Below are 26,115 nucleotides of genomic sequence, written 5' to 3'. Positions count from 1 at the left end.
ATCACTAACTTATTTTAAATACGTTGTAAAAATGAAAATTACTAATTTGGAACTAAAACTTTATCATTTCAGAAGTACTCTTATCGATTATTATATTGTGTACAACGATAATTTATTACAGTCAACTAATAGGTAACTTAAAACAAACTAATTAGCTTTGAGTTTTTTGAAGCATTTACATCTTATGAAGTAAAATAATAATTTTCATAACAGCATGTAACAAATAGAAAAAATCTATATTTTTACAACATAACTTACAATTTACTAAACATTTATTTTCTACTGATGTTAAAATATTGACAGATAGAATTTTAACAAAAACATTTCAAGGACTTTTTTAAAGTAAATAGTTTTATTTAATAATAATTTTATTGACAACTTTTGAGTATTTGAAATAAAATATTATCAACACAAGACATACTGATAAAGTATTTTCTGATAAAAATAAAATACTAAAAACAATTTTTCTAAACCACTCAGTTTATATTAAATATACTAATACTTATAAATTATTCAAGCTTCAGGGTAGGCTTCCACGCAATTGATTCTCAAAACTGTGAGTTTTGATCGGTGAACTGCAAAAATTATAAATATCAGACTTCAACAGCTTTCAAAATCTACCAAAATCAAAAATAAAATGTTTTCTCAATAAGTTTCAACAAAACATAACTTATTAAACTTTAATCTTAATCTATTGAGGTTTAAACAATAAATTTTTAGAGAGCTTCACACTTAAATTTAATCTTTCAGTCATTAATACATTTTACATTTGTAGTCAGTTTAATAATTAAATTAACAAGTATAACAAAAAGAATAGTTTTAACAGCCTATGAAGGTAAAAATATATAAATTGAATAAAAATAAATAAAATTTATTTAAAAATTACAGAACCAAAACTACTTTTCTTTTAACTTGCAGCTATAAGTATAAGGACAATTGTATAAAAAACTGACTTTATTATGCATATAAGTTTTTTGGTCAATATATGTAATCAATTTTGTAAAAAAATTTTTATGAATATTTGACCAAAAAAAATATTTTGCGAAAAGTTTACTCAATTACTTTTTATTCATTTATTAAATACAAAATATTAAAATATTTTTGTTATTAATAAAAATAGAAACATATTGTTTTTCAGTACAACTTACCTTTTACATAAAACCAACAACACAAAACACTTCATATTATACAAAACATGTATTTAGAACTAATAACTTTGAATTATTACCAAACAACACAACTAACTCCATTTGACGTCGTAGTTTCTCCTCGGTTTGAACTTCTGCACGATTTTATCGGCGGCGGGGGTTTTTTCCACCACGGTGGCCTCTATTTTCTGCAGGTTCCTGCCCACCACGGGTCGCCCCACCAACGAGAACTCGCTGCCTCCTACTAGTAACACCTGTTGGTAGGGAGCGGAATAAAAGTTTAGAAATAAAAAATTTGCAAAAATACATAAATAATTACAAAATTTATTAAAAGTTCCTATGAAAAATATCAATAAATTATACAGACAAATTTTATGAACTAATAAGTAGGTGCCAATAGTTAATCGATATGCTTAATTTGTTTATTTAAGCTAAGTTTATTTTTTGATCTGAAAATTTAGTTGCAGAAATAGAACAAAACTTTAGTTTTATTTGAAAAAATCTTTTTTTTTTTTAAACTATTCCAGCTAACAGAATTAATAATAAACACATATTATAATTATTTTAATTTATTTAGGTTTTGCCAAGTTAAGCAGAAATAATTTGACAACAATTCTCCTGATATTTCAGTTGTTATAACTGTAATTAAGTATAGTTTTTATAACTTGTTACAAAAACTATGTGCAATTTAAACTTTTAAAGACTAAAAACTCTCAAAAATGTTTGAACCTCAATACTTTTTAAATATAAATTAAGACCCACGAGCAAAACTTTTTGTTTTTGTGACTGGTCTTATCTTGTAAGTTTTTATTTTATTTACCAGATAGTTTTTATAAAATACCGAAATTCAAATTTAATATGTAATTATTATCTCAGGCATTGAATATGAAAGTCATTAAAATTTAAGAATTTATATGGTTGCTTATGAAAACCACATAGCTTTTTTGACATACACCTTTTATCAGACTTTAAAAAGTTTTTTTTTTATAAGTAGCCAAAAACTAGTTTAAAAATGATTTGAATGAAAATCTTATTGAAGTATTAATCAATATTTTTAGCTTTGCAATGGTGAAAAATGTTTAACTTTGTAAAAATATTGCGACTTTGATACGTTGCAGTTAAATACATTAGTTAGCGTTGCTTTATAACAAATGTTCGTAAAACAACTGATGTATTAAATACTACTTTGAAGTGTTTAGCTTAATGATTTAAGAAGGCGATGCTGTTCTAGTGAAGTTAATGAACTAAAAAGAGAGTTGACCAGCAAAATACGCCTTCTATATGTTTGCATTGCGGTTTTTACAAAACTGGCGTATTCAAAGTGTTAAGAAAACTTTAAAATTGAATACAGCAATTGCAGTAATACTTTCAGTACTAAAATAAAAACAAATTTTATTTTTAAATGCTTGGACCTTTCTTTACTAACAGTTGAGTACTGTAAAAATTAACTTGTATTAAAAACATTTTAGTTAATCTAGATTAACTACATAAAAATGTATTCAAGTGGGATTTTTGAAAATTTTCTTATGTAAAACATGAAAATTATGAACATTTGACTAAGGTTAAAAAAATATAGTTACAAACATAAAATTTCTTATCTATGTTTATAAAATTTAGTTATTTCTTTCTAGTTGCTTAGTTTTTAACAAAACTTCAGTTAATTTTTTTTATCCAAAACAGAAGAAGATTAGTTTATAATGAAGGAAAATAAAAATTATTTTCTATAGTTTAGATCAAAATTAAAATCGACCTAAATTTGTAATCTTAAAAAAAAACTATACTTTGAAATAAAAAAATATAATTATCTAAAAAATTCGATTTATAAAAATAACTAACGACTTAATTGCATAGTTATCAAAAAAATTAATGCATTAAGAAAATTTTGAAGGTATTGAAAATTAGTGTGTTGACTTATACTTTGGCCAAATATAAATAAGGTTTTTTACATGTTGACCTTATTTTAAAGTATTTTATATACACACTCCCCTATAGCCTTGATATAAGTTTTGAAATAAAAAAGTAGAACAAATCAATAAACTATACAATACATAAAAGCAGAGTTAAAATTGAAAAATACTCTAGAACGTTTAAATAAAAAAATATTTTCCAAACTATTACAAAAAATTTTCTAAATGAAAAAGATAAACAATTTTTTGTAGTCAAATTTGTCTACAAAACTAATTACAATTTCAACACTTTATACAACAAAATCTTACTTTCTCAAGCCTGATTCTTTCACCGATATCGGCTTCAAGGTAACCAGTAACAGTGATGAGATCGTTCTGAGTAATTTTGAACTGTTGCCCACTCACCATGACAACTGCGAACAACCTGTTGCCTTGCTCGTTCGATATACATTCATTCACTACAGAACACACGGCTGTAATGTAAATTTACAAATAAAAAATTATTAGTTATGTGTGAACCACTTTGCCAAATTATACCACATTTTCAAAAGAAGAATTCTAACACTACATTTTAGAATTTTATTAAACACCAGAATGTTAAAACTGGAAAAAAAAAGTACTGTAGTATTCATTGGATACAACTTATTTTTTGACCAATGTAAAAATCAGTACAAAATCATTAGTGTACTAAAGCGCAGGTTCAGATACAAGTAGAAAGTAAGTACAAGCTTTGCTTTATAAAGCATTAGTACATACATTTTAAAACAACATTTGTTTGAAATGTAAACTTTATAAATGTGAAAAAAATGTATATTTACTTTAAACTCAAATACGAAAATAAACTCTTTTAAAATAAAGTAAATAAATTTTAAATAAACAGTAAAAAAAGTTAGTAATTAAGCATTTGGGCACTTAAAGTAAAACATATGTAATTTACAATCTTTTAAGTTTTCAAAAAATAATTTTAATCTTTTACAGTAAAAATAATAAATATAAGTTGCAATTGCAATTAATACAAGAAAAAGTAACTACATAACTGAAGTATACTTCTAACATTGACAAAGTTGTATTTTTTAGTGTTCAAAACTTTCATTAAATTTATAAAAGTAACTACATAAAGTCAAATTAATTTCAACAACAAAAAATAAAATAAAAATAATTTAGATACTTTTTAAACAACTACTAATTATATATTAACCTTAAAAATTAAGTCTTCAAACAAAGTATTAAGTAGTTAAAATAATTATATGCAAACTACTCTTTTTTAACCAAAGACAGCTGATTCTAACTATTGCCAGGATTTTTAAATAAACTTATTTAAAATTTTGGTTTTAAAGCAAAATAACTTGGAAAAATATTCAAAAATTAATAACTTATACCATGTTCACAAGAACTAAGAGTGATTTTGTTTAAAAATATTAATTAATATAGTTATAAAAATACAATTACAACTAGTAAAATTGAAAAAGTATTTTTTTAAGCGGTAGGTTTTAAATTATTGAGCATCTAGGTGCAACTAATTTTAATCTAAATAAATTTATTAGTTACATTTTACTATACATTTACTAATATTATGACTGAGAGTAGGTTATTACATTTACAAAACAACTTTAAAACTATACCAAAAAAAAATTGTTAGTTTTATTGGATGTAATTGAGCATTAGTATAAAATGTTGAAAAGTTATAAAAACTAGTTTAGATATTATAAACAATTATAAAGATTGAAAATTTCTGTTTACTTTAGTTGGTTTAATGAATCAAAACAAATCTTAAATTAGCATGTATAACAAACGAATTACTTTAAAATTTGAAACAAAATCCATTAAATATAATCAACCAATGTATTTTTACAACTATGCTAAAATTATTCTTAAGACAAACATACGAATTAAAAAAGCGCAATCTTTACTTTGAATTACCAAAGCATTAAGATAAAACAACATCAAAACCACAACTGTTGACTTTGTATTTTAAACTCAATACTATATATAGTATTTCTAGCACTTTATGTTAAGTCATGAATATAACAAATTTGTTTTCAAACATAATCATTTTCTAAGTTGTTCTTTAAAGTACTTAATCTTAATTAAACATACCATTATGTTCTTCTTCTGAAATAATTTTTGGAGGTTCGGGAAAAACATACCTGTCGTATGTGGAAGGTACGTACTGTTCCTTCTCCAAGTTCAATGCAGAAACATGCATGCATCTGTGATTGCAGTTTTTAAACTTATAACAAAAAAACTAAAACAAAATGTTTTTAAAATCTGTAGAAAATGACTAATAACATTTGATCTAAAAAAATAATTAAGAAATTCTAATTGTTTATGAATACACACAATGAAATTATTTAGGCATAGTAAGTATTATATGATACCTTAGTAAAATTTTAAATAAAAATAAAATTAACAAAATAATACTAAAGTACGAAAAAAACTTTCCTAATTTCTTAAAAGTTATTTAATAAATTAAATAATTATAAATTAAGTTTTGTAATATGAGAAATAAAATTGTAGCATATAATTAAATACTATGGTATTTAGAAAATGTGACTTTACAAAAAGGTAATTTTTTTATTAATATTTTAAAGTTGAAATTGAAAAAGGGTGTCTAACTGTTTTTGACAAACACAAAAAGGAAAATTAAGTCATCAGACAAGGTAAAAAATGTGTTATCAAAACAATTTGTTTTACCTGTTCTGCTTGTGAAAGCTTGAGCTAATATTAGAAGGAAACTTGGCACTTAAGCATTTCAAGCCAGTTTTTATCAGTGGTTTTATTGTTGCAGCTTTTATTAGTTTCTGTGTTAGACTAGTTTGTAGAATACTCATATTTAAAATTGGTTATCTGTGAAAAAGTAGTTATTATAAATAATTTTTAGAAACTTAATTAAATATACTTCTCTTTTAACTGAAATAAGGTAAAAAATATGGTTACTTACTTACAGTTTGTATACTTTTTTTTATATAATTAGCTTTTGTTTCCAGCAGTTTTATGCTGGACTTTAAAGATAGGAATCAGCAATCATGTTTATATAATTTTTTGTTAAACATTTTTTAAAAGTTTAACAATAAAACTGAAAAAAACTATTGTAAAATAATTATTTTGATTGTCTAAGAAAAACAAAGCAAATCTGGTCTGACTCCTGGTTTAAATATTTTTAAGTACTTGGATTTTACAATTCATTTTGATCAAAAAAAAACAATTAGTTACAATTAATTTTTATAATTAATTTTAACACGAACAATCTTTAAAGTTACCATACTTAAAACATTTATTTAGTTCTGAAAAGTATTTGAAAATAGATTTGTATTTCATATTAAATTTTAACCTAGCTGTATTAAATGTTTAGCTACTTTATTTATAAAGTTTAGCAAACTCATATATTGGTAGACACACACATTTATTTTAATGTTAATTCAAAGTGAACAAATTGTATAAAAAACAATAGCTATATTAATGAAGCAGCAAATACATGTTAGTACATTGGGTACATCTTATACACAACAAACATTTAAATAAATATTGTTGTTATAGTAAATGCACTCAACCATGCGTAGAAAGTAGAAATGTTGTTTTAAAAAGAGCTAAATTCTGAAAAATTAAGACATTTTACAACTTGATAACTGAAATATTAGTTTTGCTCATATTGATGATGGGGCAAAATTTTAAAGAGAATATCACAACAAATTTTTTACACTAAAAGCTATGAAAAACAAACAAAAAACTACTACCTTAGCATTTTAAACTTGTTTTGGAAATTTAATTATAGGTATCAAAGATTAAAAAAATATTCTGTTTATAACTAAATTTTTGAAACTGGAGAAAAACTTTAGTACTTTGAAGTTTGAAAAAAGATATACAGATTTACTGGTAAAAGTCCATTACAGACTAGACTTCTTAAATAAGTCTTCACTGTGTAACAGTAATTTTTAAACAATCTGCTATAAAATAACTCATTAAAAAGAAATTAATGAAATTAAAAACTTATTCAAGAATAACTACTGTTGCATTAAAATTTAATAACAAGCATATTTAAAAAAGTTGTTAAAAAAAGATTAACTTTATTGGCCTGCACAAGTTCTTTTAACTTAAGAAATATGCTGTAGGTCACACCCCTAACAAATTAACAGCAGCACTATCCAAACAATAAATAAAGATAGAAGGATAAAAATAAATAATAACTTTGTTTTTTAGATACTTTGTAATAGCATACTTTTAGCATTAACAAAAGTTCAGACTAAAGATGATAAATGCAGTATACAATTTTTTTGGTAAAAGTGTGCAATTTGAAGCAACATTTGTATTTGTGTTTGATTTTTTAATAGCATAATTTCACTTTAACACTTTAATGTTTGATTAAAATTTTCATAAGAAAAATTTAAAATCATCTACCTTGACATTAGCTTATTTAAAAAAAAAATTCTACAAAACTATTTCATGACATGGGGTTAGAAGAGCTAATATAAAAACTAACATTTATTCTTGAAATCTTCAAGTATGAAGTACAAAATAAATTTTATACCACATAAAAAATAAAAATAAAATAAGCAAGATCTCTTGTGTTTTTTTATTTGTGAGCTAGACCTTAAAATTTTGGTATGTGCAGTATTAAACAAATGTGTCAAGAGATTTTTTTCCAAACTACAAAAAATAATAATAATAAAATTACTTACTTCATAAAATAAATTTTATAGATTTTTCTGAATTTTATAAAGATTAAACAAGAAAGTTTTAAAATATTCTTAGGAAATTGTACCCTTTTAGTTTGTACCTCTCATAATAAACTTTTTAAGGGATAAGAGCTGAGGAAAATTTTAAAAAATTAAAATTATATTTTTAGAGACACAAAAAAAGTTATTTATGAATAAAAGTTTTTATTTACTTTGTTATTAACAAATGAAGGGAACAGATTATTTTTTAAAATTTTTAAAACTAATTCAATTATAAAAGTGTATTTATTTTTATTTTCTTAAACTATAACTATTATTATTCTTAAAATTTTACTAACTAAATTTGTATTTGTGTACATCAAAAATTATATTAATTCTTACTTATGACCATATGAATAAATCATTTTGAATTTAAAATATTGTGTTCTTTTTGTTCATATACAAAATTAATATATAAAAATCAACAAAATTAATAACAAATACCATAAATTATATTCAATATATTAACTGATTTTATATACAGTGTCATCCTAAAAACAAACAATTTTGAAAATTAAACAAACTAATACTTTTACAGATAACAATTAGAAATTGAATATAAAAATGAGACTTATAACTTTTATTGCACTGACAACTTTGGTACTGATGCAAGCTCTACAGACAACAGCTTACTCGGGAGGGGCGCCAACTGATGCTTGTGAGGACATGACACCCAGACATGGCAGCAATGTACCACAGACGTCAGCTTCCCCCTACACAATAACAGTTACTGGTGGTAACACTTACACAGCAGGAACAACTGTGGAATGTGAGTGTTTTATTAAAACATGTTTAAAATGTTTAAAGAATAATTCTAAACTTTCAATGTTAATTCTTCATTAAGCAGACGTAAATTATACACAACTTGAATACATATACTAAGTCCAATATTTGTAACATAAAAGTAACAATTAAACAGTACCTAGTGTCAAATATGAACCAGTAACCCAACTTTTTACTCTTTACAACAAATTTTTTTTTTTTTGATTTTCAATTTTGTTCTTAATCAGTTAACAACTTGCCCACTAAAATACTTCTTAACTAAGGGTTTTGCAGAGGTAATCTTATTTTACCTCTGTTATTTGTTTTACTAGCAATTGTTTCTTAATGTTTATCATTTTTCCCAATAAAAACCTAATAACATAAAACAAAACCATTTAAGTACATAAGTGTGTATCAAACAGTGGCAACAACTGGTATAAAATAAGGGTTTGGAGCAAAACAACCTACCTCAAATGTATATCATAAGTTGATAAAATTTTATTTGTTGTGCAACTTATGTTATTCTATTTCCAACTGTAATTTATTTTCCTTACTTGTAGTAGAAACGAGTTATAATGAACAGCAGGGTTTCAAAAAATGTCCATTTAAAGGTGTCATTTTAGCTATCAAAGAGCAATAACTAATAAGGCTGCAAAAAGGTAAAACGATAATTAAAGCCATAGGGGATTTTATTAAAATAATATTTACCTAGGATGATATTGCACCAATATCAACCGAAATTTTATTACATTCAATATCTATTTTAACCATAATTTAGGCTAAAAATCTATGTTTTAAAAATAGTATGTTTAATCTAATAATTTACTTAGTTTTATACAAACTTTATAGATACATATTAAGAACTAAAACTATTTATTATTAAATAAAATACTTAATATTTTTTTATATTATTGTAATTGATGTAAGTTATAATATTGATACAACCACTTTATATTATAAAATAAAAGCAATCAAAAAATTAAGTTTGTTGTTTTTTGATAATTAATTTTTTAAAACTTTATTTATGTATTTATAAAATGTAAACTTTTAGGTTAAAAAGACATCAAACATTAGATAATTTCAGCTTGATATTTGTGCAACATCATCCTAGTTAATTAATTACCCACATTTTTTGAAAATTTTTAGAAGATTTGGAAAAACCTTCATATAGGTTTTTTTTTGTTTTCTCTAAACAAACCAAATGTAAAATGTGTGGGACCCAAAAAATGCAACCATCTCAGAGTTTTTAGCTTAAAATTGGTTTTCATGATGCAAATATCACAAATACATATACTACATATTTCTACCTTAAAAAAAAACACATTGTACACAATTATAACAATTTGAAGGAAGTATCATTGAGTAACTTATTATTTTTTTTAAATAACTTCAAGCTAACAAAAAATGATAAAAAATTACAGAAAATAAAAAAAATCTCCATGAAATTTTTTACAAAAGGATTTTTCTCCATATGTTTGTATCAGAAACTTTTTACACAAGTGACTATATCTAAAAGTCCTGGACATGACATTAAACTGTTCTGTTGTGTGACTCAGCTTTTTTCGTGGACAAGGTCCTTGGACCAAACTTTTTGAGCGAATTTTGTAGTTCAAAAAACAATGTATATAACTAAAAACTAATTATTAAACTGTTCTGTGAAAAGTAGCATTAGTTATAGCTTTCATATTGCTAATGTTAATTTTTTTTTTTTTGGACTTTTGTTAGACAGTGTGTATCTCTGTACTAAAAGGTCTTTCTCAACACCAGTCCAGTGACCACAGTTGTGAATTTCATACCTTTTTTTTCATACAGGCTTAAGGTTGTTACTGTTTATAATCATAAAAAATTATTGTTTCTAAAAATTCCCTTTTATGAAACAAAGTACTTACTATAAAAGCAGTTTACAAACAACTAAAAACTTTCACAAAAAATAAAAGTTTACAAAGAAATTCAACCATATAAAGATAAATAATTTATTTTTATTCGTTTACATAAAAAAGTTTATATTTTTAACAACAGTAACTGTATCCGACAATAGAGGAACTGGGTTCAAAGGTCTTTTCATTCAAGCCAGAAACGTAAATGGAGCAAATCAGCTTGGAACATGGCAAAATATTCCAGTAGGTTTGCAAACACGCAACTGTCAGAACAACAATGATGCAGTTACACATGAAAACTCTGATGTTAAAAATAATCTCGTTCTCCAGTGGATGCCGCAATTTAACTACGGCGATGTTGAGTTTAGGTTAGCAACCGTAAAATAAAAATGTAAACAACTGGTTTGTAATTTAATGCATACTTTTAGACATTTGGTAACTAAGTGCTGTTTATTTATAAATTCCTTCGAGAAATACTGTAAATTAATAAAAATTTTGTAAGAAAACCTTTTTTTTTTTAATATTGGTTCAAAGGACTATACTTTTTCGGAACTTTTGAAACTAACACTTTATCACGTTATATCTTAGAGTCAATTACTTATTGAAAGTAGTAATCCTATAAAACACTTAAAAGTACTTTTTTTATTTTTGAGAAATTATGTTTAAATTAAGTAAACACCAAATAAATGACTGTTTAGTAAGGGTTTCATCATGAAACCTATTTTAAAATTCTGAAGAAAGTTTGCCCTACTTTTACGTTATTTTTTAGAATCTAAGAAACATAAATTTATTGTATATAAAAATCAACCTCAGTTTGAGTTTAAAAAAAAAATCGAAGCAACTCCCAAACAATTAGTATTATAACTTTTATAACATTAGTAAACTTTACTTTTTGTGTACAAAGTTAAGTTTTTTATAGTTTTAGAGCTTTTATAGATTGACCGCTGTTCAAGAATTCTCAACTTTCTGGTTGACTAGATCCGCAACAATAACAGGAAACGGGGCAACTCCACCCCCTACGACCACCCCACAACCCACAACCCCGTCACCAACCACAACAACCGTCCCTACTACCACCGTGGAAGGAGAATCCACCACCCCTGGAAGTGGTGCTGTTTGTAACAAGTTCAATCTGGTCGTTTTTATTATTGCGCTCTTTTACAGCTTGCTTTAATGGTTTCTTTTGTGCAACAACAATTAATTTTTCTAAAAAGTCTTATCTTTATTTTTTAGTAAAAAACTGTTAATTTGTATGACAAACAGTTTTAACTTTTTTTGAATGTTTTAAGATAAATATATCTCATTAGTCGTTTCTTGATGCTTGGATTCATTAAAAACAGACTATAATAAATTATGGTTCAATAATTTGTAAAAATTTTATTAATTTCATTAATCAAAACTCTCTGAAAATTTTTATTTTTTATAAAATTATACAAAGATTAAATCTAGCTATGCAACTTAGTTCTTTAAAAGAATCAACTACCTGAATAAAAGCAATCTTTCGTTACATGGTGAATTTTCGCTTAACCGGCCCTCGCTAAATTTTTTCATTTTTTACTTGAGGCGGTTCTATTTGAGAAAGTAAACTAAACTAATTCAGCTAAATCACTAAATTGAATATTTTTACAAAAATAGTTTAAGCCGATATAATTAAATATGTTTACAGTATAAAGTGTCTTTGTTATTTAATTTTATGTTTTATCAAAGTTTTGTTAGTTTTTTTTTTTAATTATTAGATACAACAAAGAAATTAAAGTGAATTAAGTTGACACAATATTAAGTGTGTGTTTCATTATATGCAATGCATAACATTTAATAGGAAAGTAGTTTAAACAAAATCTAATATTTTGTTTTTATCCGGCCAAAGACTAATTTGACTATAGTTTCATAAAAGCTTGCACATCATGGCCGGATTAGCGAGAATGCACTGCAGTAATGATTTTTTTATGTCAATGTAGTTTTATTTTAATGTATTTTATGCTCATTTATTTGTTATTTTAAAATGAACATTTTTATAACTTTTGTGCACCTAGTCTTTTATAAAAAAAACATTAGAAAACAAATATTCTTTTATTATTGATAAAAGTAATATAATAATAACAATCAAGCTTAATAAATCACAAAGTTAATCTTTATATTTTAGCTTAGAATAGATCTAGTTTTATTTGTTGTGTTATTATATTGATTTCGAAGAAAAAACCTTAGAAATAATATGAAATTAAATAAAAAAAAACTATTATCGAACGTTCTATTTAAGGTTCTCCTAAAAAATTTTATAGTTTAACTTAAGCTGGTTAAAATTAATGAAATAAAAACATTCCTAAGAAACAAATAAGAATACAAAATGATAGTAAGAGTAGTTCTAAAAACATTAAACTAATGGTAATAAAAAAAGCGTTATAGAGCGCTTTTTAAAGCAAGTGCTTATGTTTATTTTCGATTAATCTAAATTGTTTCTGTTAGTAATTGATGCCAAACGAACTATTGTTTTAAAACTTCATGGTTTAGTAATTCAAAGATAAATGTTGTTATAACGAAGAGCAAATTCAAATTCAGTTTTCATCTGATTTTCGTTATATAAATTTGAATAAGATTAAAATACTAAATTAACAAAAACATTAACTACCTAAATTAAAAAAAAAGGTCAAGTTATAGAATAGTCTACGAAGACATTCATTAATGTAAATTTACTCGAAGAGTAGTAATAATAAGCAATATTTAAAAATAGATTGTGTGTTTAAAAAAAAAAGTAAAAGTTTTGTATATGTTTGAGTAAAAGCGTTTAAACTTATTTAGTTAGTTTTTATAACTATTAAACTACTTAGTTAAAAAAACTATAAACGTTGTTACAAATCAAATAAGGACACTGTATAAACAAAAACTATAAGCTTATATTTTGACAATATTTTAGAAAAAATATTTATTCTGTTGTAAACATAAAAATTGACGAGGACAAAATATTGCCTAAAACAGTTTAAACTATTTCTCCGACTTAGTTTTATAGATACCAATGTAATAAAGATGTGAAAATTAAATACCTTTTTACTACAAGGTTTAGTTGGCAAAAATATTGCGTCATTTTTTAATAAGCTCTTTACATTTTAATAAATTGAGCCATCTTGTTCAATTAAGACAAATAACTAAATAGATACTAATATATACATTTACACACAGTTACAAAAAGTCTTAATTTTGATCAAATTTAAGTAAGCAAACGTTCTAACTTTCTTTATTCAAAATTATTCAAAAAAGTGATGTATAAACTTTCATTTATTCTGAGAACATACAGATAATTCAAAAACTTTAATAATAACTTTTGAATAGTCTTTTATGTAAAACTAACAAACCAAAGTAACAAGAACTGTTTTTTTATTTTAATATAGGTATATTCAAATTTAAGTCATATTAAACTTTCAACAATTGTGTTAAAATTAATTAACTCTTTGTTATTTTCCTTCAACAGAGAATATTTTGTTTAAACTTTTAATGACAAATTGACTAAAAGTAACTTATCGTGTCTTTTTTTAAAGGCTGTAACATGAAAAATTCTTGAAAGTTTTTACACAGATTTTGATACAACAGATAATAATTTAACAAATCCTTATTGCTAATTTTCTAAAAAGTTATTTAGAAAAATCTATTGTTAAAAGACTAATCATGACTTTTCTTAAAAGCTTCAAAGGTTTTTAAATGTAATATTTGTTTTTATTGTACTATTAATTTGTTGATTGTTTTTCTAGACGTTAAAAAATTGAAAGCTATATCATGATACATAGTTAGTAGGTAAAAGTTTATAAAAAAATGAAAACATGGTATAACTAATCTGTTTTAAAACAAGTTATTTACACGTGTAAAACGTTTTTGTTAGTTGATGCAATTTAACTTTATTAATAAAAATCGGTTTTTTAACTTTAAAACCAGTTGGTTTCGATTGGTTTTATAAAGTACAAGTTTAGAAATAGTTTACAAAGCGATCTGTGTTACTTATATTCCTTGACAAGACTTTAAAAGGTATCCGTGGTGTGGGACTCGACAATCGAAAGGTTCTTCGTGCACCAGGTCCGACGGCCAAACTTTTTGAGCACTTTTTTGTCGTTCAATAAGCTATATACATGATTGTTGTATTAGTTTGATAGAAAAATTTTAAATTGTATACTGTTCGAAAAATTGTAATGAAAGTCTACCTAAACTAGCTACTTTTTAATTTATGGTTATTTAATGCAACGAGTTTTGTAGAAAATGTTTAAAGTTTTTATAATTAAAAACTATAATTGAATTTTAGCCGTTTTTTAATAAAAGAAAATAAAAAATAACACAGTATTGTTTTTAGAAATAATTAACAAACTTTGTTGTAGTTAAAAATAGACTAAACAATAAAAATAAAACTAATTTGAAATTGTTTAAGGTTTAATATACTTTAATGTCTAAAAATTAGTAATACCTCAAATTACTTTATTAGATTTTATAAGAGTTCGTTTGTTTTGTAGTTAACATATAACTAGTTATAAATCAGGTTATTATGGTTGTTTGTTGTTTTTAAAAATCAAAACTTTTGTTTTTTTGTAAGTTTTTCATACTTATAGCCCAAACTTAGAAGAACTTAGATACACTTTTTATAAAACAGTAGTTTTGAATGTAAGTTTTGCATAATTAGTAAGTTGCTTATTAGTGAAACTTCATTGGTTTAATGTTGTATAAGCTACTAAATTGTAATAAAACTGTCTATCTATTTTATACGAAAAGAAGTTTAAGTACAATATTCATAGTAGTTTTAAATATATAAAAGATTTTAAATGTAAATAGTGACAATAAAGACAGTATACAAATGTTTGTAGACTGCAATCTAACCTACTTTAACTGATTGCAAACAAAATAAACGTCTAATTACATGCCTTAAACCTGTTAAATTATTATCTGTAAAATTTTAAAAACATTGATACTTTTTTTTTTTTTGCAAATTAGTTTATTCAGCATCTGTAATTTAAGTTGGGTTTATTAAAGTGTCAATTACAACAAAGTCTGTCACTTACGTTAAAGTTTGTGGTAGTTTATCACGAAACTATGATACTTGTCTTGGTGCAGTTATAATGTTTGTATACAAAACTCTCGTTTCCAAGATATTTCTAAACAGAATTAAGTATCAAAAAAATTTACAAAATGTTTTTCAGTTTACTTGTTCATAAAAGGCTCTTCTTGCCTATTTAAACTTGATTATTTATATATATATATATATATATATATATATATGAAGTTGCACGTGGGTAGAATTTTTTAGTAAGGATTGTTAAAACTCTTAATAAATATTCTTCGTCTCAACAGTTATCGGAACTAATCTTAAATAATAGAAAACAATTTGACTTATTCTAATTTATTATACTTAAAGCCTGTGCCGCATTTTAACTAATCATCGAAGACTTAATGGAATCTGTTTTATTTATTAGTATTTTTTAATTAATAATTCTAAAGGTGATAAGTATGCTTTAGTAAAAGCATCTTAACGCGATTTAAGAACCTTAGTTCTTAATAAATTTTGCAAACCTTGGCTTTCAATACTATAGCCCAAGGATTGCCTGACTGTTTTTAGTCGCAAATAAATTACAAATATTTACGAGCAACAGTTTTTTTCCTTTCATCATAGATAGTATAAGTTTCAAGTTTCCCGTAAATTTTAGCCAAGATTTTTTTTTAATGTTCATTTTGAACCTGGAGTATATAGTGTAAGTTTTGAATTTCCCTTAATTTATACCAAAGAATTTTTTCACTTTTGTGGGCCACAGTTTGTTTACTCATGTTATAAGCAATACTTTTATAGGTTATCATAGTAGATATTTTGCTAATAAAAATGTTAAGATCATTTCTGGTATTTTATAACATTTCCAGTTTTGTTGAACAATGTAAATGTGTTTCAGCTAATTGGTTGTGTAAACAAAGCTTTCTGTATTTTTTTCGAATCGAAACCAATAACATTAATATTGCTTTATAGTTATGAACATAAAATATTTACTCAAGTTATTTATCTGTTTTTAATTGCTTTTTGTTATAATATTTAGCACCTCATCCATCAATAACGTTTTGTTAAAGTAAACCATCTTTATCGCCTCGTTTGTTTATTATCGTTGTATATTAATTTGATCATATACAATTTAAATAACTATTTTAATGTGATTAGTAAACGAAATACATTTATTAAAGTTAACAATAAAACTTAAGACTGTTTTAATTATGAAAAAAAGGTATTTTAAAATGAAAATACGAAACATTAATAAAAAGTAGACGAATAAAAAAACACACTGCTAATTCTGTAGTCTGTGCAAAGTTTAAATTGTTTTTTACAAGAATATATTCTTTTAGATTTAACTTGATGTATTTAAAAAAACTAGATTAAGTAAGAAAATTTAGTTTTTTGATCAAAGTTTAGCTAACTTTATTTTAACTTGAACTTATTCATGTTTAAGCCCAAATAAAACTTTTGTTTAACTTTGAACTTAGAGCATAAAACTAACAGTCGCGTATGAAGGAAATTAATTTAGCTATCATACTTGTGATTTATTTTAAGAATATGGTATGATTTAAATTTATACTCCATGATACAGAACCCAGTTGAAGTGTGTTGATTCGTTGACACACAGAAACATATGTCGGTAGAATAAAGGAAGATTACTGTATAATTTGTTTTTATTTATATTCCAGTGAAGTTACTTCACTAGGTTCTTTTGTTATTAACCAAGGATCGGCAAGCTGCGGCCCGCGACGCTTATTTTAGCTGAACAGTATTTTTTAAAATAATAAAAGAAAATATTATGTAGTAAAAAATATTGATTACTAGTGCTTTACTACTGCACACTTTATAGCATTTTGCTTTAAAATAGTACCATTTTATTTATTGCTACCTTTATTTCAAATAACTTTGGCCCGTGGAAAATACAGTTCGGCCCGCAAACAACATTTTTTAGTAAATATTGGCCCGTTACTAATAAAAGGCTGCCGTTTTCTAAAAGCTAGTTAAATATAACAGTCAAAACATCTAAAGTACTAAAAAACTTGAAAACATGACTCAACAACTTTTTATGCAGTTTTTGTATCGTGATTGTTTTATTACGTCATAAAAACTTTATTAAATTATGTTAAAAGTAGTGATTTGAAATTAATTCATTTAAGGTTAACAGCTTGGAACAGTTTTCAAACAATATTCTTCATCTCTTTTCATTGACAGTGAGTTATATTTGTTATACATTATGTTTTAATTTTCCAAATAAGCTAATTGCTTAACTTTAATTTGAACTTAAGTGAAGTAAAAATAGTACTAACAACTAAAAAAGAATAGCAACTGAATATTTTAGTACTCAGAAATAGACTACTAACTCTAATTGAAGTTAAGTATTTCTATATACAAAATAGCATACACTTATAATAGTAATAATAATCAATATTTTAGAACTTAGTTAGTAGTTATAAAGCTAAAACTATAATTAGAAATACTTATAAAACATTCATGAAATGTATTACCTTCAGACTTATGAAAAAAAAACAGTACTAAATCAAAAATTTTCTACCTTTATAAAACTGGTAATCATACTAAATTTTACAATGACCTTTCAGGTTTAGGTAGTATACTGTAACTTTATTCTATAAAACAAATATTTTGTATTTCTTAGCGAGTTTATTTTTGTAATAAATTAAGAAAAGTATACATACTTACTCAACATTTTATTAAAGTTTTACAATTATGTATTTACTCAATAACAGTAAAATGAAACTAAAAGTTAGTATTTTAGCACTAAAGCTTTTGAAGTATAAAACTTACGTTTTAAATTACAAAAAATAACAGTGTAAAAGTTTAAACTAAATTTCGTTTGAAAATAGAACAAAATAAATTTACTTTAGTTTACTTTTATATCTACACAAGTGTTTTAGTTTTGAAAACTTTCATTTAATTTAAAAAATTTGATATGAAAGTATCTTAAATAATAAAATTAAAATAATTTGAAGTCAAGCTACTTCTTAAACAACTATTAAACTTATTTAAGAAAAAATTTAAGTTTTTAAGACGAAGTATCAAGTAAAAAAAAACATATATATGAACATTTTTTTTGTCTTAAATCAAGACAGTTGATTTAAATTGTAGTCATTTATAAGTTTTAAAAAACCTACAAAGTTAACTCTTTAAAAACTATTTATTGCACCTATTAATTAATCTTTTAAATCAGTCAACTTTTATGCACATAAAAAAGTGTCTCATTCAATATTGTACTTTTGTCTTTATAAGTAGTACAAATACTACTTATAAATAAATACTATATAATACTTTGTACTACTTATGAAGACAAAAGTTAAACAATTTTCAAACAATTTTATTTAATATTTTTTGATAAACTTTAAATTCTATTATTAAATTAGGTTAGTTTAGTGTATTATTTAAGAACAACTTGTGTTTTTTTAATAAAATTGATGCATTTATTTTTGTTCATAAAATACCAACAAATATAAAAAGCTCAAATTAATCCAATATGAGTTATATTGAATATGTTTAAGTTCATATTGTGTAATAAACAAAAGCTTTTAAATTATTGTTTTGTAATCAGTTTACAATTATTTTGTAATCAAAAATTTTTAGATTATTAATTTAAATTTTACTTTTAAGGAACACTATGAGATTTATCTCTTTTATTCCACTAACAATATTGGTGTTGATGCAAATTTTGGGGTCAACAGCTAAGAAAACCGGGGCACCAGCTGGGGCATGTAGTCACATGACACCCAAACATGGTGATAATAAGCCACAGACGTCAGATTCCCCTTACAAAATTGCAGTTACTGGTGGTAACTCATACACTGCAGGAATAGCTGTAGAATGTTAGTGATTGAATTGTATAAACAATTCAGTAAATAATAATTGTATAAATTATTCAGTAGGTTAATTCTTTAATTAAGCAATTTAATAATGTACAGTACTTAAAAAACAATAAGTCCAGAGTTACAATATTTATAATTTCTGTACATTGAAAGTCAAAAATTCCAGTTGTATGTATTAAACAATAAAAAAAGAGTAAAGACCTTAAAGTAGTCAATGCATTTTTTATAAAAGTTAACAAAGACTCCTTAAATAGGCTTTGTGGTAGTTTTGGTAAACAAAACAAGGTGTCTGCAATTTTTTGTTAGAATGACTAAAGTTTTAGTAAAGGATTTATTTTGAAAATTTTAAGAAGAGAAGTAAAAAAATGAATCAGGAATAACTTTTAGTGAAACAGTATTTTCTTATCTTTCTTGTTTGCCCCTTTAATAATAAACTCAAGGCCATGCAACATAAGCACTTAAAATTAAAGAGTTCAATAGGTTTTTATTGGTATGCCAATAATTAAGGCAAAATTAAAGTACTTAAGTAAAAATCTATATCCTTTTTAAATTTTTGAGCAATTACTTAAAAACTTTCTCAGTTCAATACTTTAAAAATTTTAAGTAGTCTGAGAAAAAAAATTTATTGGATTTGTTTAAACCAAAAATAAATAAATGACTTATAGTTTTTTATTGTTGAGTTTTGGTTTGATTTTTTTTCCTAAAATTTGCCCAGTACAAGTATTTGTATTATTTAAAAGAAGACTTTCTGAAAATATAAATTAATTAGCTTTAGAAATGAAAGGGGTAAAAGAATTTTTTTAAAAATATCTTTTAAAATTTTTATTTCATATTTCTGTATTGAAAAATTTTACAAGACTGGTTTAAGGGCATAGGGGGGTTAACACTTTTTTCACAATTTGATCTTATTTTATATAGTTTTTATTAAGCTACAAGATGATTTCTACGAATTAAAAAAATTATAAAAAAATTTGAAATATATCTGGTCAAAGTTGGAGGCAACAAAAGGTTTCTTATGGGAGGTGCAAACTAAAACTGCAAAAACAGACTATTTTACTAAAAATTTATCTTCTCCAAAGATTTTTGGAATAACTACCTCAAACTTTCAGGAATTGTTTTATGAAAATTTAGAAAGTTCTGTTGCAAGGAATTAAAAAAAAAACTATAAACAGTATTTTTTTGTTCTTTTATTATAAAATTTTTAGTTTTAATTTTGTTCTGAAAAATTTTTCAAAATATTAGAAGGAACATTTCCTGAAAATTTGAGGTAATAATCTCAAGAAACGTAGGAGATTGATTTTTAGTGATTTTTAGTTATTTGCCGTTTTAGTCTGCACCTCCCATAAAAAACCTATTGTTGCCTCAAGTTTGACTAGCTACATCTCAAAAATTATTTTGAATTTTCAAAATCTGTAAAAAGCATCTTGTAGCTTAGTTAAAACTGTATAAAATAAGATCAAATTGTGAAAAAAGTGTTTTACCACACTTAGTTAAGGTAACACTTGACAAAGTAAGATCAGCCTGTTAAAAACATTAAATTTTCTATTGCCTTAATTGTTAGTCTGTTAAATATGGTTTGAAGCTTGTTGATATTAAGCTGTGTTTTTTTTTTGGTTTAAACATTTAAAATAAGGGTTGCATTGTGCTAACGTTATAAATTAATAAACTTAATATTTTTATGCAGGTTTATCAGTAAATTTTTATATTTTATCACAGCAAAACTACAAACATTTACAGTTTTTTAGCAACTTCATTATTTTCAAGTAAATTATAAGTAGAAAAAAATAATTAGTTATTTTTTACCTTAAATATACTATATCAAATAAACTCTAAAAGTTATGTTTGAATTATTAGAAAAACTACGTAATAAATAAAACGACAATGAGTTTTATGAAGATGGTAAAATAAAACTATTTGCTATAAATGATTAAAACTGTCACCCAAAAATCCAGGGGACCTATCTAAAGTGCACAATGGTTTTTTGCAAATTAATTACTACTGTAGAATGTAGTTTTACTGACTGAATTAGAATAAAAATGACAATGTATACCGTAAAATACCCTACTTTGAAAATAAATCAATAATAAAAGAGCTACAAACGTCTTACACTTATCTCTGTTTTAATCTGACAAAACAATGGAATTTACAAAAAAAATAATTCTTATTATTTTTTTTAATAATAAAAAAATACGAACCTTAACTTTTTATCAACAGTAACCATCTCTGACTCAAGAGGAACTGGGTTCAAAGGCTTGTTGCTTCAAGCAAGAAACGTTGACGGAACAGATCAGCTTGGAACATGGCAAAATACTCCAAAAGGTTTGCAAACACTCAAGTGTCAAAACGAATACGACGCGGTCACACACGACAGCAACGATGTCAAAAAAACTGCGTCGATTCAATGGCTTCCTGAGTACAACTACGGCGATGTTCAGTTCAGGTTTGTAGAGAAACTTTTATTACTGGCTAGCTTCGAAAACTAATGCTAATCTTAAATTAAGTTTTTAGAAAAAAAAAATCAACTAATGTTTGCTATTAAATATTTATTATAATATTTTATTAAAAAAAAATCATAGGTTGACCGCAGTTGAAGAGTTCACAACTTTTTGGCTGACTACCTCAGACACACTTACAGGAAACGGGCCGACCCCTCCCCCTGCAACTGAAGCTACCCCTGAGAGTGGCGCTGTTTGCAACAAGTACAATCTGGTCGTTTTTGTCGCCGCGCTCGTTTGCAGCTTGTTTTAAAAAGTTGTTTGTGCATTTTGAAACTGTTTTGTGTTAAAGGTATGAAATTAGAATTTATCTCGGTTAAAAAAATTTAAAACATAAAAATATTACTTAAAAATATCAAGTCTGTCAACTAAAGTTTAGTTTTAAAAGCAAGCATTTGCATTTCAGATGTTGTCTACTTATATATGTGCACGTAATGCAATGTTATATCTGTAAATAAAACCGCAATAAATTATTTGTCTTGTTTTATGTAACAATAATTGTTCTTAGATTTTTTTAATATTCTAAAAAAGGTAAAGTAAAGACGATACAAGAGCTTAGTCGATACTTATTTCTGTTTTTGTTCAATACGCTAAAACAAAACTTAGAAGGCTTTAAATTAAAAAAAAGACTGATAACAGTCTAATTTTTGTAAACGTTTAAGCATGTCTTTCGGTTATCAGACTCCGAATTTTTGTTAGGTTTAGCCCAAGTTTTGTTTTTGTTAAAACTCGTCGTCAGTCGTAATGAAAACATTGCAAGAGGCTAAGATCAAACCTTTATGTTATCATGATTCATGAGCTTGTTTAAAGTGTTATGTAAGTCCAGGCTTACGCTCTGTTAGGCTTTCGCCGATAATTTCATCGTCTTGATTTTAAGAAGAAATACTTTTAATTGAACAAATTCTAAAAACACTTTTATGTACAAGTGTTATCTAAAAGAATAGTAAAATGTCATTTTAAAAGTAATTTTTATAAAAACATACTAAGAAGCAGGTTTAAACAAATTGTTTTTTTTTAGTTTTTATGTAATTAGTTTGAAATAGTTCTATAAAAATTGACACAAACAAAAATGAGAAAATCTTAAAACAAGGTTCTAAAGTTGACATTTTTGACAACAATATAAAACATAAAAGTAATCATCCCGTTATATATAAGTTTTACACCGAGACTTTTGCTAAATGTAATTTTTAATTTGTGTTGAAAAAAGTTAAAGGTTTCATCCACAACACAAGTATAAAACTTTAATTCAGATTTGAATTTTTATTTGGATTTGTTCAAACCTTAGCAAAAGCTTTCTAAATTCATAAAGTATTTAAAAGTTCGCGTGTATAACTTGTCATATGTTTTGAATTTTAAATGCTAGTTAGCAACTAATTTATAGCCTAACACACTAGCTAATTGCAACATAAAGTGTCTATTGCAAAAAAAGAATTTAATAATAAGATAAAAATAAAATTTAGAAATTTGATTAGACTGAATTAATGTTTGTATATATAGTTTAAAAGAAAAACGTAGTATTTTTTTCATTGCGTTAAACTTTTTGTTTCCACGTTTTTCAAATTTTGGTTTCAATTCTCTCAAAAGTTTATTGTAACCTCTGTGCGTAGTTATTGAGTTGAGGCGAATCAAAAAGAAATTTTAGTACAAAATTCTTAACATGATCTTCAACAACTGTTCTAAAACTTTTATTTCTTCGAGTTACTATACCTAAAGTAGTTATTTAAAAAATTTAAGTTGTTAAAAACAATTATGGTGACAATAAAAACAAAGTTGTACATAATATACAACTATGACATTTTTTACTGGAGTTAAACACATTAATCTACTGCTTTATAAACTATATTTAAGTTTACGTAGTTGTTTACAGTTAAACATAAAAACACTTTGTAACTAAGCTTCTTAAGTACAAATCACATGTACTATATCTGTAGTTTAATTGTAAAAAAGTTTTATGGTTTTATTTCAAGAGAAAAAGTAAGCTTTGGAAGTTTATAAAATACATTTTAAATTATTAAATTTTATTTGGTTTCTACATGGAAAGTTAATAAACAGTGTTTTGGGTAATTTGTAAAACTATTTATCATATTAGAAAAAAGTTCCAAAGTTGAATAAAGATCAAAAATTTATTAGAAAAGCCTAAATAAAACATTGTTATTAAAATTTCAGTCTTTGTGTTCAAGCAAAGTTGAAGAAATATTTTAAACTTTTTACTAAAATTTTTAATTAGCTAGGCACAAGCAAAACATTAACTTTGTAGTGTTGAAATTACTCATGAAAATTAAAGTCATTCAAAATATTTTTTTAACCTAGCTTACTTCCAAAACTAAGGTAAAAAATGTTAAGCTAAATACAAAACTTTCTTCTACAGAATTATCAACTTACTTTTGAAACCTTATAAATAAACTTTTAGATAATGTCAACTCATAGTTTCTTTTTTGTTTTTAGCAAACTGTTAAATTGTAACTGATCATCTTACGGTTTAAAACAAAGTACTAAAAGAACTATTTTACGAAAATTTTGCATTAAATAAAATTAAGACATAAAACACAAATGTACCAAAATATGAAGTCTCAAAAAATAATTGGATTAACAAACATTAAATCAAATTTCTAATGACTTTAATGAGTCTAAAAAATTCAATGTAATCAACTTTAAGGTTTTAAAATCAATGCCTTCTCATAAATAGATGATTTAACTAAACTTTGAAATATTAAAAGAAATAAAACTAATTAGTAAAAATTTATAAACTATCATTAGTAGCTTTATTTACGCACCATATAAGGTTTATTTCATATCTTAAATTATTTTTTTCGTACTATATTTAAAACTTTACATCAGAGAGAAAAAAAAAACAAATAGTTCATCATAATGTCTTTATTGGAAATCAAAGAACTTATGAAAGCGAAGTAATAAGCTGAGGAGAATAGGGCTAATCAATTATTTGTTTTAAAGTTATTAACTGAAGCTTAGAAATATTTTTACGTAGAAACTGCAAAAGCGATGGTATACAAGCAGTGGATAGAAAAAAAAATAATTAAAAATAATATCAACATGTATTTATATATAAATTTCATACTTTTAGATAAATGTTTACTTTAATTACAACCAAATAACTAATTTGTAAAGTTAGTTAACACTTTTTTTATAATTGAAATTTTGTCAAAATATACAATAAAAACGTTTTTAAGCTAAATATCACTCTGAACTTGTTAAAAAGATTGAAACTTAAAAATAAAAGTTATCAAAGTTAATAGAAAAAAAAATCTTGTATGCGTTCCTTTATTATATTTTAAGAAGAAAACTTTATAGGAATTAATACCTAAGTATAAACATTATTTTTTTTAAAAACTGTAAAATTCATTTAAGTACAATTAAATCTACCAGAAGTAAACAAAATAATTATATTAAAAATTACAATGAAAATGCAGTGGTAAGTTTTTGGTAAAGTGTTCAAAAAATAATAAATTATAAAACTTCATTAAACCTATTATATTATTAAACTCTTCTTCATTTTATATAAAAGTATGTAAACTTAATACTTTTGAACATCAAGTAAGAGTAATTATTTGTTATAATTGTTTTTTGTACAACATTTTTTAAACCTTTTTCAAATAAAATTTGCACACAATTCACATGAAAAAGTCTCTTAATCGCAAAACTAATCAATATGAGTTTAAAATTGTTTTAATTTATAAAAATATCAAAACAATAAACTGTAATTTTCATCTTAAATCGTAATTTTTAGTATATATCTATATATTTTCATAATACAATTTTATATTCAAAATTATGAATTTTGTTATCAACTTTTACAACTCATGAACAAAAACAAATATTTCAATTCACAAATTATGTTTTAATAAACTTTTTACTCATCAATCGAAAAATATTCTCTCAACAAAATGAGTATCTACGACGTCATTGGCTGCACGAAGTTGCCCGGGAAAGTCCCAAACAATCCTGTGTTCTGATTGGTTCCAACGAACCACCCGTCGTCGCACTTTTCAACCACCACTGTGACGTCACCGACGTTGAGGTGCAGCTCGTCTTCGCTGCCACTAGGTGGCTTGTACTCGTACACTGCCACGAACTTTTCTCCTGTAAGTGGAAAAAAAAATTGTTTTATGGGACTGACTGAAGTTTTTTTAGTTAATTAATTAATTTTTTTAATTAAAAAGAGCTTTTCTATATTTGAAAAAATAAGTTATTCTAAAAATATTTTTAGAAAAGAGATATCGTCTCCTTTTGGGGTGGCACTGGCAATAAGGGAGGCAATATCTGGTAAAGTGGCGATGATGAAAATGAACTTTTCAAAAGGACTGTGACTTTACTGTGAAAATAATTGAATTAGTTTTTTATCA

The 26,115-nt window shown here is 24.7% G+C and overlaps 4 protein-coding genes across 6 annotated transcripts in view; 2 read left to right on the top strand and 2 right to left on the bottom strand.

Annotated features, from left to right (window-relative positions):
- Nucleotides 1-310: 310 nt before the first annotated feature.
- On the bottom strand, nt 311-5,898 carry LOC145835976 (large ribosomal subunit protein bL21m-like). Its single transcript, XM_082943749.1, has 5 exons — nt 5,750-5,898; nt 5,153-5,265; nt 3,365-3,528; nt 1,246-1,402; nt 311-575 (listed from the first exon to the last, which is right to left on the bottom strand). Exons 1-5 carry the CDS (start codon nt 5,884-5,886, stop codon nt 514-516), a joined length of 633 nt encoding a protein of 210 aa, XP_082799875.1. The 5' UTR covers nt 5,887-5,898; the 3' UTR covers nt 311-513.
- Nucleotides 5,899-8,309: 2,411 nt separating this feature from the next.
- LOC145836102 (putative defense protein 3) lies at nt 8,310-11,796 on the top strand. Its single transcript, XM_082943908.1, has 3 exons — nt 8,310-8,536; nt 10,549-10,774; nt 11,343-11,796. Exons 1-3 carry the CDS (start codon nt 8,332-8,334, stop codon nt 11,578-11,580), a joined length of 669 nt encoding a protein of 222 aa, XP_082800034.1. The 5' UTR covers nt 8,310-8,331; the 3' UTR covers nt 11,581-11,796.
- A 7,258-nt stretch (nt 11,797-19,054) lies between these two features.
- On the top strand, nt 19,055-22,007 carry LOC145836418 (putative defense protein 3). The gene is made up of 3 exons (XM_082944219.1): nt 19,055-19,259; nt 21,474-21,699; nt 21,836-22,007. The coding sequence occupies exons 1-3, from the start codon at nt 19,055-19,057 to the stop codon at nt 22,005-22,007; spliced, it is 603 nt and encodes a 200-aa protein (XP_082800345.1).
- Nucleotides 22,008-25,186: 3,179 nt separating this feature from the next.
- Nucleotides 25,187-26,115, bottom strand: part of LOC145835510 (uncharacterized) — a 35,376-nt gene continuing 34,447 nt past the window's right edge. For all 3 annotated transcript variants that reach the window (XM_082943150.1, XM_082943152.1, XM_082943151.1), the window contains one exon: nt 25,187-25,852. In XM_082943150.1, the coding sequence (XP_082799276.1) occupies nt 25,665-25,852 (188 nt within the window). In that variant the 3' untranslated portion in view covers nt 25,187-25,664. The remainder of the gene's footprint in view (nt 25,853-26,115) is intronic.

The sequence above is a fragment of the Thalia democratica genome, chromosome 5 (genome assembly GCF_965202585.1).
Source record: "Thalia democratica chromosome 5, ktThaDemo2.hap1.1, whole genome shotgun sequence".
Classification (NCBI taxonomy): domain Eukaryota; kingdom Metazoa; phylum Chordata; class Thaliacea; order Salpida; family Salpidae; genus Thalia; species Thalia democratica.
The sequence above is the reverse complement of the archived record's forward strand: the minus strand, read 5'-3'. Positions and strand labels throughout refer to the sequence as shown.